The 14,302-nt window shown below is 53.3% G+C and overlaps 3 protein-coding genes across 9 annotated transcripts in view; 2 read left to right on the forward strand and 1 right to left on the reverse strand.

Annotated features, from left to right (window-relative positions):
• TMED8 (transmembrane p24 trafficking protein family member 8) overlaps nt 1-3,764 on the forward strand; it is a 52,212-nt gene extending 48,448 nt beyond the window's left edge. For both annotated transcript variants that reach the window (XM_063644297.1, XM_063644300.1), the window contains exons 8-9: nt 1,117-1,237; nt 1,679-3,764. In XM_063644297.1, coding sequence (XP_063500367.1) covers nt 1,117-1,203 — 87 coding nt within the window. In that variant the 3' untranslated portion in view covers nt 1,204-1,237; nt 1,679-3,764. The remainder of the gene's footprint in view (nt 1-1,116; nt 1,238-1,678) is intronic.
• Nucleotides 352-11,108, reverse strand: GSTZ1 (glutathione S-transferase zeta 1). 4 transcript variants are annotated; one of them, XM_055288657.2, is made up of 9 exons: nt 10,957-11,108; nt 7,236-7,287; nt 5,260-5,327; nt 4,612-4,692; nt 4,126-4,251; nt 2,697-2,775; nt 2,085-2,137; nt 1,481-1,530; nt 352-773 (listed from the first exon to the last, which is right to left on the reverse strand). In XM_055288657.2, exons 1-9 carry the CDS (start codon nt 10,969-10,971, stop codon nt 647-649), a joined length of 651 nt encoding a protein of 216 aa, XP_055144632.1. In that variant the 5' UTR covers nt 10,972-11,108; the 3' UTR covers nt 352-646. The 4 variants fall into 4 exon arrangements, with proteins under 4 accessions (XP_055144632.1, XP_055144631.1, XP_055144633.1 ...); XM_055288656.2 differs by lacking the exon at nt 10,957-11,108 and adding an exon at nt 7,534-7,779; XM_055288658.2 differs by lacking the exon at nt 4,126-4,251 and having other exon boundaries at nt 10,957-11,094.
• A 41-nt stretch (nt 11,109-11,149) lies between these two features.
• The window catches only part of POMT2 (protein O-mannosyltransferase 2), a 46,196-nt gene continuing 43,043 nt past the window's right edge, over nt 11,150-14,302 (forward strand). For all 3 annotated transcript variants that reach the window (XR_008659386.2, XM_055288615.2, XM_055288614.2), the window contains exon 1: nt 11,150-11,692. Coding sequence is in view for 2 of the 3 variants with exons in the window: in XM_055288615.2 (XP_055144590.1) it covers nt 11,445-11,692 (248 nt within the window). In the remaining variant the exon portion in view is untranslated. The remainder of the gene's footprint in view (nt 11,693-14,302) is intronic.

Here is a 14,302-nt window from a genome sequence, read left to right on the forward strand (position 1 = left end):
AGAACTCAGCCGGTCACTAGATGCTTTCCTGCTTCTATCTGTTATCTCCCTGGATCTTGTCTGATTCTTTCAGGCAGGCTTTCGGGCATATTTCTCTTCATTGCCCTTAGGTCCCATGGGCCAGGCCTGCCACAGGGTAGGCAAGTGGCTGACTGACTTCCTCTACTGGTCCAGGCACAGGGGATTCCAGCTAGGGACAGTGTTCATCTTCTGGAACCCAGCTCAGTCTGAGACAAACAAGGTAGAGGCCTGGGCTTCAGTTTAATTCATGCCAAATTTCATTGCGGGCATTCTTTGGAGTCAGACACAACAAAAGCGGATGAGAAAAGGCACACAGGCTTCCCTGTGGTGTTATGGTGAGCACGCCAGGCATTTTAATCCACATTCTCATCTCAGCTTCACGACTGCCCCGTCACATAGATAACAGTATTCCTGCCCACCCTGCTCGCAGCATCTCCCTACTCCACCCCACATGCATTTGACACATGAGGGGACTGAGGTCGAACAAGGTTCAGCAGGAAGGCAGATCCAGGGCTAGAGTTCGAGTCTCCCGTCTCCTCAATTAAGACTCACTTGCTTCCAGGCCTCTTCAGCCCACCCAGCTTCTGCTCCTATGGCCCTGTGCCAACGGGGCAGGATTTGGGAGCTAGGCCCTCAGCTCAGTGGGTGTATCTGGCTGCCGGCAGGGGTGAGACACCTGGAAGGCCTCCAAGACCAGCAGCCTCTTGTTGATGGAGCTGATGGTAGGGTAGGGGGTGAGATCCACCTTGAATCTGTAGTAGAGAAACACCTGCTAAGCCAAGGTTTTCAGGGACACACGGAGACTGCCCTGATGCAGCAGGGGGAGCAGAGAGGCAGGGCTGGATGAGGTCCAGGGAGCTGTCCAGGGAAGGACGATGGGGCAGCCCTTATTCATAGGGGATGGGTAGGTCTTGTGCAGTGTCATTTGGCATCTGTTACCTACTGTTCCTATTTCTTTGAGAACCTACTATGTGTAAGGCCCAGTGCTAGGCATTTATATATACAGACTCTCTTCCCCCATGTTGTAAGCTTCTTGGGGGCAGGGAATGTGCCATACGTTTCCATATCCCTAATGCCCAGTATGATGCCTTCCAGAGAGGTGCTCATTCATGCCCTATTGAAGGGTTGACGGAGGGATGCAGAGGCAGAGCTCACTGCTGGGCACAGACACACCACATTTGAGGACATCAGGCAGGTGCTCTTGGGGGTCCACCAGGTGAGCCACCTCCTCTTAGGAGCACGGGCTATCTATACAGGATCATCTGGGCTGTGGTGGGCGTGGTAGGAGCACTGCCCCAATTTCTTCTGCCCTCTTCCAGGCAGAAGTGGCTGTGTGGCCTGGCATGGTGGGCTCTTTGGCTGGTTGGCGAAGAGTCTGCATGAGATGCTCTCACCAGCTGAGTGGGGCCTGACTGTGGGCAGAGCCAGAAGAAGGGAGGGTCATGGGGCTCTCTCTTACCTTTCAGCATTTGCCACCTGAGGCACCAAGCACAGATCAGCCATGGTCACCTGAAAGAGGGTCGGGTGGGTTCCCATCAGGGTGCATACCCCAGACTCACTGGCTGGACTGGGTTTGTCCACTGCATCTCTACTGGGGGTACCAACAATCTGCTTCGGCTCTTTCACCCATCCCACCCCCAATTCTTGTCTGCCCTAGGCCTGCATGAGTCTGTCCCCCAGAGCTGAAGTGCTCTCCCAGCCATGCTCCAGTTGCCCTGACAACCACCTCTGTGGGTTGAGAAGGCCAGAGAAGATGGATTGCCTTGACTGCGCAGACATCATCTAGCACAGTCCCTCAACTGATGCCTAGCCCGCCTCATCCTCTCACAGCCAGTCTTCTACCCTGAGTAACTCCCTCTTGAGACGGTTTAGTGGGAGTGAGCTGAGGAGTGCCCCACGGTACAGAGATCCCCCTGCAGACGCCTCCTCAGGAAGCTCTGAGCCCCACCTGCCTCAGGGTGTGGGAGATGGCTGAGTCTAAGAGGAAGAGAGTCATCGCCTGGGGTCAGCATGAGGGAGACAGATGCTGTGGCTGTGCCTGGGGAGGCCTGGGGACAGCTTACCTCATCTCCTACACAGTAGATGCCTGCTGTGCTCTGTAGGATCTGCTCCAGGGCTGTGGGGAGGCCACGTAAACATCTTATTCTGGGCACAGGGAAGGGACACAAAGCTTTCTGGGCCTTGGCCTCCATAGTTATGAAATGGGCACCCAACTGAGTGACAGACTGGGCATGGCTGCTGGTGAGAACGTGGCAGCTAGGTCTGGAGAGAGCTGCTAGGGATGAGCTTCTGTTTCCTGAGGCTCCACACAGACAGTCACCATTTCCCCCACTAGAGTGGACAAGACCTGCCACTGGCCATGGTGGCAGCTCTCACTCTGATGGCTGGCACTGTGCTGGCCTTGGTTTCCCAGCTGGAGTAGGCAGTGAAGCTGAAGTTGGGCCATCCAGCTATGACGGGCTGTGGGCTGTGGGCTCAGGGACCAAGGTTCCCAGAAGCACTGGAGCTAAGGTCTGGATGCCCACCCAACCCATCGCCTCTCCAGTCCTGCCCTCATCCATGCAACTGTCAGGCCCAAAGCAGCCTGGGAGGCTGGTTCAGATACCCAGGCCCCTGTGTGCAAGGGCCATACCTCTCAGAGGCCACTGCGAGGCAGCTCACGGGTGAGGACTCACCGTTAAAGCCAGAAGTGATGGCGTTCTGGGCCCAGGTCAGCTGGATATCCTCTCCCACTTGCTTCAGGACAGACAGGTTCTGTGCAGCCCAAAGAAAATCTGTGATTGCTCTGAGAGCTGGATGGGGGCTGCCCCTTTGCCAAGCCCTCTCAGGAAAGTTCACTTCCCATCTGCCCCTGGCTGGACGTCTATCCCTTCTCCCCCAGGCTCCACAAGCCCCTTCCTTCAACCAAGGCTCTGAGGTTGGAGGGAGGTAGCCATCCCAGCAGCCACCTTCGCAGGCTGCCCCAGTGGCCTCAAAAAGCCATGTGATTCCGTCAGAGATGTGCAAGAATCCCTATTCATGTGACACAGGACGTGGCTATGGCTGTGACAGGTGTGCCCACAACTCGAGGCCTGTCTCCCTCACTTCTCCCTTGTATGGTCCCTTGTGAGGAGAGGGAGTGTGAAAGAGGGTTGCACTGGGATGAGGGAGGTCCACAGGACTGGCTTTCAGAGATTTCCAGCCTGGCTCCATCTTGGCACCCCGGAGGCATTTTGCCTCTGTTTCCTCATTATAAAATGGAGACGTCTGTCTGCTCCAACATCCTTTGTTAAAATGACATAGGGGTGCCGGGCACGGTGGCTCACACCTGTAATCCCAGCACTTTGGGAGGCCGAGGTGGGTGGATCACGAGGTCAGGAGATCGAGACCATCCTGGCTAACACTGTGAAACCCCATCTGCACTAAAAAACAAAAAATTAGCTGGGCGTGGTGGCGGGCGCCTGTCGTCCCAGCTACTCAGGAAGCTGAGGCAGGAGAATGGCATGAACCCGGGAGGCGGAGCTTGCAGTGAGCCTAGATCGAAAAAAAAAAAAAAAATGACATGGGAGTAGAGGGCACAGGCATGCAGGGATTCTGACTTAGTCCCCACTTTGTTATGACCTACCTGTGGGACTCAGCAAAGTCACTCCACCTTTCTGGGGCTATTTCCTCATTCAGAGTAGAAGCTGGCACAGATGAACTGTTTTTAATACTTAGTTGTCTGTTTTAACAGTGACACTTAAAAAAATAAAATCCTACAAGTATCCCAGTGTATGACTGAGATAGCACAGATGAAAGGGAAGCTGCTCTGGTTAAAGGCGGGAGGCCTGGACTGGGGCCTGCTCAGTCTCTCCCCTGCCATTCTGGCTCTTTCCCCACCTCAAGCACCTGTACATGCGTCCTTGGAAACTAGAGCTTCTCGGAACGCAGCAGGGGACCCGCTGGGGTGGCTGAATTCTGAGATTGAGATCTTTGCCCCCTTCTTTCACATGGTCCAGGTCAGAGCCCCTGAGAATCCTCCTCCCTCCCTTGACACCCCCATCCCCACACTGGGCAGCTCCCAGCCAATGTGTGAGTATAAGAGTGTGTCAGGTGTGCAAGGGTGCAAGTGTACAAGTGCCACACCTGCAGGGGCTGGATGCCACCAGCGATGAGGTCAGAAATCATACGCGCGCTGGCCCTCTTCTTTGGGTCCTGAGGCAGAAGTTGCGGAGTGGGACGCGTCTCCTCAAGATACTCAATGATGGCCAGCTGTCCAGAGGGGAGCAGTGAGGCAGGGAGAGGGCCCAGGACCCCTAGACCAGAGGGGACGGGGCCAGCAAACTCCTCCTCCTCCTCTTCCAGCACCATCACTACACCTCTTCCCCCCTGCTCCTCCTCAGCTCGAGCCCTATAAAGGCTTTTTGGACCTTATCCTGTAGAACTTGGTTCTCCATGTGCTTGAATCTTCCCTTATTTTCCTAAATAACCTCGCACCCTCCCCACAAGTCTTGTACTGAGCCTCTCCTATGTGCTAGGCACCTTGACTGTACACAGGCAAGAAAGAGATGTCAGGTGCTCTCATTCAGGGCACTACTCTCACGAGGGCCCTCCCCCAGGCCCTGCACTCACTGACTGGTAAATGGTGATTCCATCAATCTTCAAGGCTGGCACCTGCTTCATGGGATTCAGTGCCTGGAAGTCCTTAGAGAACTGTGGAGACAAGGCCCTGGTGGGCTGGGTGGCCTGGCCTGAGTTGGCCAGAGGAGAACCAGGCAAGCAGGAGAACCCCAGGCCTGCCACCCACCCCCATCTCCCTTCCCTGGGAAGGCCCTAAATCCTAGGCCCAGGGTAATCCCTGGGGGATCCATGCAGTCTCCCAAACCCCAGCAGCTGCTGAGCCACAGGCTTCATCCTAACAGCCTGGCTATGGGCTTTTCCCTGCATCTCACACCGTGGCCACCAAGGCGGCTCCTACCCTAGTCAGCCATCCAGAGGGCCCAGTATGGGGTGGGGACCCACCCGCCACCCACCCTCCCAAGTTCAGGCACTGGAGAGCCCAGGCTGGGGTACACAGCCTGGACCTGGGCCCTTCCCAGGCTTCCTGCTACTGCACAGCTTGCCACCTTGTCCCACAAGGGAGAGCCAGCAGCCTCCTGCAGTGATAGTCCACAAGACACAGGTTCACTTCTCTGGGGCAGAGCCTCCCCTTCTTCCCCTGCCTGGTGCCTGTTCAAGGGCTCCAATTCCCACATCATGGTCTGGGCACAGCCTTCTTACCTGTTGGCCCCCATCCTTTATGAGATTGATGGGCACCGTCTCGTAGTCAATGCCTTTCAAGGCCAGAGCTAGGAGAGACCACAGATAGCAGAGTCAAAGAACAGACTCTCGCCATTATCTTAAGGAAAGAGCCCTTCTAGGGTGACATTAAGGCCAAAGAGGGGGAGGCTTCTCTACACTTCTGGGTGGTCAAGGCTCACCATGGCACTATCCCCTTCTCTCAGCTTTCCTTGTCACCACCTGCTCCCTACCCCAGATGCACGATGCTCTGCCTCACTCACCCCTGAACTCTTAGAGACCTCACGACCTGGACCCCCCAGTGGGGCCCTCATGCCCCCTGGGTGGTGATAAAGGTGTATGCCCCACCACTCTGTGGGCTCCCGGAGGACAGCAAGGGTGTGTCGTGTTTACCTCTGCCCCCCCAGGGCCTTAAACAGTGATGACCAGTGTCTTGGTTGGAGACATGCAATTATTCCCTCAGGAAGGCAACTAAGGGCCAAGGGAAGGAGCTCAGGTAGCCACACACAGCACACACAGACAGATGGCACTCTTGTTCTGCTGGAGAAGAATCTCTTCCAATCTATTCTCTCTGTTCTCAGGGCTGTTTACTAGAGATTCCAGACAGGCATCAGGCTCTTTGGTGGCCTCGGAGCATCTGCCATGACTCCAGTCACCAGATTTCCTCTCCATCCCTTTCGATAATTTCCCCTGGCAAGCTGAGGGTAAAAAAACTTGGGTGGGTCAACACTAGTGGAGAAGACTGCATGCGTGTGCATGCATGTGTGTATTATACACACTTGGGCATTCAAGTATGGTGATGGCCAATCTCAGGGAAGGGCAAAGGAATGAGGGGAGGAGGACCAGACATGTCATGGTGTAGAGAAAGCCTGGGCAATACCAGGCTCCTCCTAGTGCTGGTCAGCTCCAGTCTGGGGAGTGACAGTGTTTGGGGCTGGAGAAGACACCTGGAGGAGGGAAGGCCAAAGCACACAGGCCCTACAGACAGCACCTATATTGCTCTGGCTTCTGGCTCAGCCAGGGCTGAGGCACTGGCACCCAGGGATGGGTTCATATTCTTGGAGGAAAGTTTCTCCTGGCACCCAGTGCTCTTGCTTACTGATCCCAGCAAATACCAAGTGACTGCAGGATGGAGGAGGGGTCAAGGAGGATGGCTTTGCCTCCACACTCTGGAGGCGAGCTTCTTGGGTTCAAATTTCATCACAGTCATTTGCTAACTGTGTGGCCTTGGGCAAGTAACTTAATGGGCCTCTGGAGCCAGTCTGGTTCAAATTCCAGTTCTGCCTCTTAGTAGCTGAAAGATCTTGGGCAACTTACTTAATGTTGCCTCAGGTTTTTGTGCCTCAGCTTCCTCCTCTATACAACGGGGACAGTAATAGTACCTCCCTCCTAGGGTTGTTGAGGTTTAAATGGAATCAGGCACACAAAAGCACTCAGCACAGAGCTTTTCCTCAGTACAGGCTGCTTTGATTATGACCTTTGCCAAAGGCTGTGTTAAGCTGAGGGAGGGAAGGGTCAAACAAGGACTAGCCACAGGGCCCATGTTTCTGCTTTTCTGAAGCCTCTGAGGCTGATGCTGGCCCATTCTGTTTGCTTTGCCAGTTCAAATAAGATAAGAACTGAGGGAGGCCAGCTGCTCCCCTGCCAGTTACCAGGGGCATGTGGATTTTGTGACCCTGCTTTAAACATGGTTGCCAAGGGGCTTTGGAGAGCAGTGTCGGGAGAAGTGTCAGTATCAAGGAAAAAACAACCCCCTTCCTCCCACCCTCACCCTGTGTTTCCGGTGTGGAGACGCCATGCAGGGATGGGGGTTCTAGGAGCTGGGGGCTGCTGGCTGCTGGGGGTGAGGTCCTCTCTGACAGAGCACCCCTTCCATCCCAGGCCAGCTTTGCACCTGAGCTTCTCCACCCCAGTCCACCCTACTCCAGCACTCATCCTGGAGGAGGCACAGCTCTTACCAATTCGAACTCTCCATGAGCAGGAGCTTCGGAAATAGGAATAGAGGATGGGCTGAGGAGAGAGAGGACAAAGGCACGTGTTAACCCACGCTGGTGGGCTCCAGCTCGGGACGAGTCAACCGTTTCTTCCTATCCTCCCAGGCCTCCTCTCTCAGGCCTGCATCTGGGCAACTCAGGCCAGACTCTGAGCTCTCTGAGAGGCTCATGAGGTCCCTTGGCTCCAAAATTGTGCTGTTTTGAGCTCCTGAGGTCCAAGAGGCCCCCAAAGGGGCAGCTAGCCTGCGAGTGCCTTCCTTACCTTGCCAGACTCTGTCATGGTATCGTGGTGACCCTCAGCCTCCCAGGGAATGTCCCCTCTGGCACAGCTTCTGAGCAGGGAAAGGAAACCTAAAGGGGTGGATTTCAGGAGCCAATGGGGAAGCTGGGCTACCCAGGCATTGGGGGAACTTTGACTCTGGTCAGAAAGGGCATTTCTGGCCAGGCACAGTGGCTCATGCCTGTAATCCTAGCACTTTGGGAGCCAAGGTGGGTGGATCATTTGAGGTTAGGAGTTTGAGACCAGCCTGGCAAACATGGTGAAACCCTGTCTCTACTGAAAATACAAAAAAAATCAGCCAGGTGTGGTAGTGGGCGCCTGTAATCTCAGCTACTCAGGAGGTTGAGGTAAGAGATTAGCTTGAACCTGGGAGGTGGAGGTCGTAGTGGGCCGAGATTGCACCACTGCACTCCAGAGCAAGACTGTCTTAAAAAAAAAAAAAGGCATTTTTTTCCAACTTGCAGGAAGTTTCTTACGCTCCTGCTGGGGCCAGGTTTGGTGTCCCCCCCACAGAGCGTGGCCTGGTTTTGATGCAGTATTTTGAGTGGTGGAGCGGGCTGGGAGCTGTCATCTGGAGTCTGGACCTGGTGCAGGAACCAGCTCTGCATGACCTTGGACAAACCTCTGCCTTTTTAAATCTTCGGCTCCCTCATTTGTAAAACAAAGGGTTGCCCTAAAATGATGGCAGGGATTCCTTCTAGCAATGCAGAAAGATGAGGAATTCTAATTTTTTGATGCTTTGGTACCTATCTCCTTCAACCCCACCTCCCAGCAGTCCTCCAGGCTTCAGCTGTCCCCATAAAAACAGCTGGCAGATATGCTCACTCACCCCAAAGGTGAGGTCAAAAGCTGGCAGCCCACTGGGGCTCTATCTGGCCCTCAGAATTTCTGTTTGCTCAACACAGTAGTTTAAAATGTTTCAAGTAGTTGCCAATGTTTAAAAATCAGGACATTTCATTCTAGTATGGTGGGTCATGCCTGTAATCCCAGCACTTTGGGAGGCTGAGGCCAGCAGATCACCTGAGGTCAGGAGTTCGAGACCAGCCTGACCAACATGGCGAAACAACATGGCTAAATAAAAATTAGCCAGGTGTGGTGGTGTGCATCTGTAATCACACCTACTCGGGAGGCTGAGGTATGAGAATTGCTTGAACCCAGGAGGCAGAGGATACAGTGAGCTAAGATCGTGCCACTGCCCTCCAGCCTGGGGGACAGAGTAAGACTCCATCTCAAAATAAATAAATAAAAAAAAAAATAAAAATAAAAATCATGACATTTTATATACAACACCTGTTTGTTTTCTTCTTTAAAAAAATCTGGAGACAGATTTGGGTTCCTAAATAGCAGCAATCGATGGGAACAGGCTGATGGCCCCCATCAACCAGGGTATGCGCTCTCAGGTCTGCCATGGCCCATATCTGGCCCACTTTTCTCATTTTTGTTACTTTTGGGCCCTTGGGGGCAGCTGGGTGTGCGATCTCTACTCCAAGGTTTAAGGGGCTCAAAGTTAATTTCTCTGGTACTTCTTGGGGAGCTAGCATTTCAAAGTGGAACCCAGGAAAGACTCACCAGTGATTAGCACTCACGAATCTTCCCACGAACACATTTGTATCCCTATGGATGGGCGAGGACTTGAAAGAACTTCTCAGATACCCTGTTTACCACCCCTCTGACTATAGACATTTCACCAAAGCTCCCTCTCCCCTCTGCCACCCCTAGCATATTAAGCTGCTCTCTGAACCTGCTTTTGCCATCCCTGTACTATCAACTCAGTCTGCTAGATGGCAAGGGTATAAGTGGGAACCTAGGCCCTTCCAAGGTGGTTCCCAAGCCCAGCAGTCCCAGCCTGTCCTGAAGGTACCTTTGTGGAGAAAGTAAAGATGGTCCTGGCACAGAAAGCAGGTGATGGGCAGAAAGTGTCTTTCAAAGAGGAGGAATTGGGTGGCCCCAACTGGATCTTTCTTATTTGGAGATGCAACTCCCTTTCGTTACCTAGCCAGGCTACAGGGACTCCTGGGGCCAAGGGACAGGGACTGCTGGTGACCACTAGAGAATGGCAGACATTAATTAGCTCAGAATCCCTGAAGAAATGCCTTACCTAATGGCTAAATGCCTTTGGATTACACCTTTGGATCTGTACTATGAGTGACCAGAAGCATGGTAAATGCTGCTGCCCTCCATCACGACCCACAAGCAGGAAACCTGAAATCTCTTAGGCAATTTCTGACTTCTCTTACCAGCGATAACTATGTAAACCATGCCCCCTTCCTTTCTGCACTTGTAGAACTAAATTTTAAGCCCAAGTATCCATCTCATCAGCACTCCTAGAAGACTTCTGTTTTCAATTCAAATATGCATTCTGATTACTTTAGCAGATTTTATTTTTAAACCATGTCTTACACATGATTTGAGAAAAAGACTCCTAAAATCCCATTTGGAAGAGGGAGGACTATACATTATTAACGTGACGCAAAGTCCCATCTAACGTGCCACCTTCCTTGGTGCCACAAAAGTGGTTCTCAAACTTCACAGCGCGTTAAGACCCATCTGGACCGCTTATAAAAACATGCGGATTCTCGAGCCCGCTTCACCAGAGATGAACAGAGTGGCTCTGGAGCGGGCCCCGGGAAGAACATGTGAAAGCCGTGAAGCTCCCCAGGTGATTGTCATGACTGCCTCTCCTCGCTCGGGGACTTTTTTTTTGAGACGTTGTCCCGCTGTGTCGCCCAGGCTAGAGTGCAGTGGCGCGATCTCGGCTCACTGCAAGCTCTGCCTCCCGGGTTCACACCATTCTCCGGCCTCAGCCTCCTGAGTAGCTGGGACTACAGGCGCCCGCTACCACGCCCGGCTAATTTTTTTGTATTTTAATAGAGACGGGGTTTCACCGTGTTAGCCAGGATGGTCTCTATCTCCTGACCTTGTGATCCGCCCGCCTCGGCCTCTCAAAGTGCTGGGATTAAAGGCGTGAGCCACCGCGCCCGGCCCGGGGACTCTTAAAATACAAACATTACTGGAAGGTCATCTCCTGCTAGGGCCAAGAGAAGAGCATGAAGGGCTGCGAGAAACTGGGAGGCTTGGGGCGACGTTTGGAAGCCCTAGTGGAGGGGTCTGTTATGGGGAGCAGGGAGGGAGGGGCAGAAGTGAAGGGCGACCGGACAGCGACTCCACCCAGCTACGCACTCCCCACTAGGACCGCCTCCTCTGGCCCAACCCTCCCGGGACTTCGAGCCCCAGCGGGCAGCGGGCAGAGCGCAGCACGCAGGCGCAGAGCGTGCCCGGCGCAACGCACTGCACGCCGGGAGTCGCTGTCGGCCCGGGTGGGCGGTGCAGCTCACCTCTGACCCCGCCCCCCAGGGTCTTCAAGTGTCTAACCAGCTTCCCTCCACCCGGGTGCGCGGCACAGACCTTCCCCGCCTGCATCTGGCACTTCGCGTGACCCCCTCCTCCAGGCCGAGAAACTTCGCGCCTAGGACTCGCCGACGATTAAGGCTCAGTGAGACTCGACGAAATCAGGCCCGTGGCTTTCCTCCGGGCAAAGCGAAGGGCTGGACTAGAATGATCCTTCCGGTCGCCTCTGGATCGCCCAGCTCTCCCGCCATGCCTCGTACCTGGGGGCTGCTGGGAGTTGCAGTTCCCTGAGCCCGACCCCCCCGCCCCGGGCCGGCGGGCCCTCCTAGTCCCGACATGCTCTGCGCCTCCTGCCGCCTCCTAGTGGCCTGGGCCGCGACCACGCTGCCCGCCCCGCCCCGAGCCCGGGGCTCCGCGCTCCGCTGCAGTGGAGGGAGTTGCATTTCCCGGGGTACCCCGAGCTGCCCTCCTGTGACTCCTTGGCGGGGCGGCTGGTCAGACAGAGTGTGCCTCCGGGCCGGAGGGCGACCTGGAGGAGGGGGAGGATGCCGCCGGCCACGGGCGGAGGCCTGGCAGAGTCCGAGCTGCGTCCCCGGAGGGGCCGCTGTGGGCCCCAGGCTGCTAGGGCCGCAGGCCGGGACGTGGCCTCCGAGGCTGTGGCGCGAAGCCCGAAACGGCCTGCCCGGGGCTCGCGGCGCTTCGAGGCGGCCGGCCGGTGGGCCCTGCTGGCCTTGGTGACGCTGCTGTCCTTCGCCACCCGCTTCCACCGCCTGGACGAGCCGCCGCACATCTGGTGAGGGATGGGAGGGACTCGGCGGGCACCATGGCAACCGCGAGGGGACGCCGCCCTCTGATTGGCCCGAGGGTACGGAGGGGGCGGGATCTACAGGAGGAGGGGCGGGGCCGTGGTGGAGGGGAACTTGAGGTATCTGGTGGGTTGGCCTCTGGCGAGGTGCATTCTCTGGGAGTGGGATCGTTTTGCTCTGGTGGTGGGACAATGGGATTCTTAGGATCTGAGGAAGCAGCCCTCATGTCTTCCAGGTTATGCTACAGTGCATCACCTGGCTTGCAAATTGTGGCTTTTAAAGGTGCTTTCAACTTTCCAAAGAGAATTGCAAATTCTTAGGGTACAGAATTTTCTAAGGCCTGAGTTCCTGTATCTGCAGGATTTTCAGGCATCAACAGAGGGGAAAATACCTAACTGTGTACCTTTATCCTATAGGGCAAGGACAGTTTGGGTGTTCAGGTATGGTGCCAAAAGGATTTTATGAGACAGAACTCTTCTTGTGAGAAGAGATTTATTTTCTTAAAGGTTTTAGCTTGTACTATCCAGATACTGGGTGTCTGAAATGGAATTCTTTAAGCAAAAAGCAGGCAAGAAAACAGACTTTCAGGGTTGCTTTATTTAGAATTTAATAAATTAGCTTGTTATTGTGTTGTGACTGCTGGCAGAAGATGAGACTCCTGGGTTAGAGACAAAGGACTTTGTTACAGGAAATAGGATGCATGTTGGAAGCAGTTTCCCTTGCCATCCAAGTCCCACAGGATGACGCTATGGGTTTAAATGGATGACTGCACAGGCAGTGGGTTGCATCCAAGTGAAGGAACAACAAGCTTGGAAAATCTGCTGTTTTATAGAAGGCAGTATGTAGACCTCCTCTTTGTCCTGGAGGGAGACACTGCCTCTTCTCTCAAGGTTGCGTGCTGCAAACACAACCATGAGAAATGGCCCAGGTGAGATGCAGTCAGGGCCTTGCATTCTTGGTATACCCAGAATGATGTGTAGAGGCACGAGCAATCTGACAGCCTCTCTCACTCCTCGATTCTATGGTCTTGGCTTCTAGCAGATTTTCACATGAATATGCAATTCCCCTGGCTACTCAGATCTTTTCAGTTTGTCCCTTACAGCATTTAATTAAGGTCGTTGTCAATGGGACTCTAAGCAGCAGAATAAGGCCAGCTTACAGTATTTACCTCAACCATGCCCTCCAGGGTCCTGGATTCAGCCACTTGTGAATAAGTCCTGGGGGCACCGAGGAATCTTATTTCAGACATCTGTGCTGCAGTCTAAGACCAGTCTATTAACCACTGTGACCTGTGCACAGGGGTTCAGATTGATCTCTGATCTTTGGTGTCATTACCAGTAATTACAATAGCCCACTACCCTTGTAAAAAAATTTTTAAGAAAGTAACTACCAGGCTGGGCGCAGTGGCTCACACCTGTAATCCCGGCAGTTTGGGAGGCCGAGGCGGGCGGATCACCTGAGGTCAGGAGTTCAAGACCAACCTGGCCAACATGGTGAAACTCTGTCTCAACTGACAATACAAAACTTAGCCGGGCATGATGGTGGGTGCCTGTAATCCCAGCTACTCGGGAGGCTGAGGTGGGAGAATCACTTGAACCTGGGAGGCAGAGGTTGCAGTGAGCTAAGATCACACCATTGCATTCCAGCCTGGGTGACAAAGCAAGACTCCATCTCAAAAAAAAAAAAAAAAAAAAAAAGTAAAAACCATGATTAATGGAAAGATCTTTTGTGACCCATTCTTCCTTACAGTAACATTACTTGGAGGAGTGCAGGCCACTCCAGGATTTTTGTTAGATTTTTATTTGGATCACCATCAAATTTGATTACCATTAAAGTGGTTTAAACCACATGGGCAGTGTCACTGAATAGTTGCAGCCTCAATCACTAGACAAGGCATAACCTAAGTAAGGCCCCTAGGATCTCAGGAGAAGCATGTGATTTGTATCAGCCGCATTGATAGAAGGTGGTGCTGATCTGTGTGTTTTCACACCTATGAGGGAGGTCTGTGTTTGGGAGTTGGTGTTGATGTCATCAGGCATGAGGGAATAGTTCAAGACTAGCCATGTCCATGTGAGTTTTTATTTTATTTTATTTTTTATACTGACCTACTAGATAAAGTTTTTCTGTTTTCATAGTGAGATGACAAACTCAGCCACAGGTCAGATTGCCAGCCACAGTTGCCACTTGACGTAGGTGGACCATATGAATGTTTGCCAGTCTTTGGTGCTGGATAGGGGACAAAGAGAACATTGTTTCTCTTCTGTTTACATCTCCAGGGGCCTATGGTGTTCCCTCCCCAGATGCCAGGATTGTTTCTTTCCTTCCATTGCTACATAATGAGTGTGTCCTACCCTAGTACCTATAACTTCACCTTTTCTCCATTTATCCCCTATCAATACGCAGGCATTTTAATATCCAATTGTTAGAAAATTGACAGAGGCCCATTATGTCTTCTACCTTGACACATGTGGGCCACTGTAGGGGGACTTTAAAAGCACTATACCCAACCAAATGATCATTAACTTTATGTTCTGGCACCAGGCCATTCCAACAAGACAATCTAGTGACTGAACTAGAATTAAGTCTGAATTACATAG

Source organism: Symphalangus syndactylus, chromosome 8 (assembly GCF_028878055.3).
Source record: "Symphalangus syndactylus isolate Jambi chromosome 8, NHGRI_mSymSyn1-v2.1_pri, whole genome shotgun sequence".
Taxonomy (NCBI): Eukaryota; Metazoa; Chordata; class Mammalia; order Primates; family Hylobatidae; genus Symphalangus; species Symphalangus syndactylus.

Bases quoted from the DNA above. Each gene is read 5' to 3' on its own strand.
- GSTZ1 (XM_055288656.2), bottom strand. The intron at 4,693-5,259 runs GTAAGAAGGCTG...TTGTCTCCACAG, and splicing joins TAAAGGATGGGGGCCAACAG to TTCTCTAAGGACTTCCAGGC. The intron at 1,531-2,084 runs GTAAGCTGTCCC...ACCCTCTTTCAG, and splicing joins TCTACTGTGTAGGAGATGAG to GTGACCATGGCTGATCTGTG.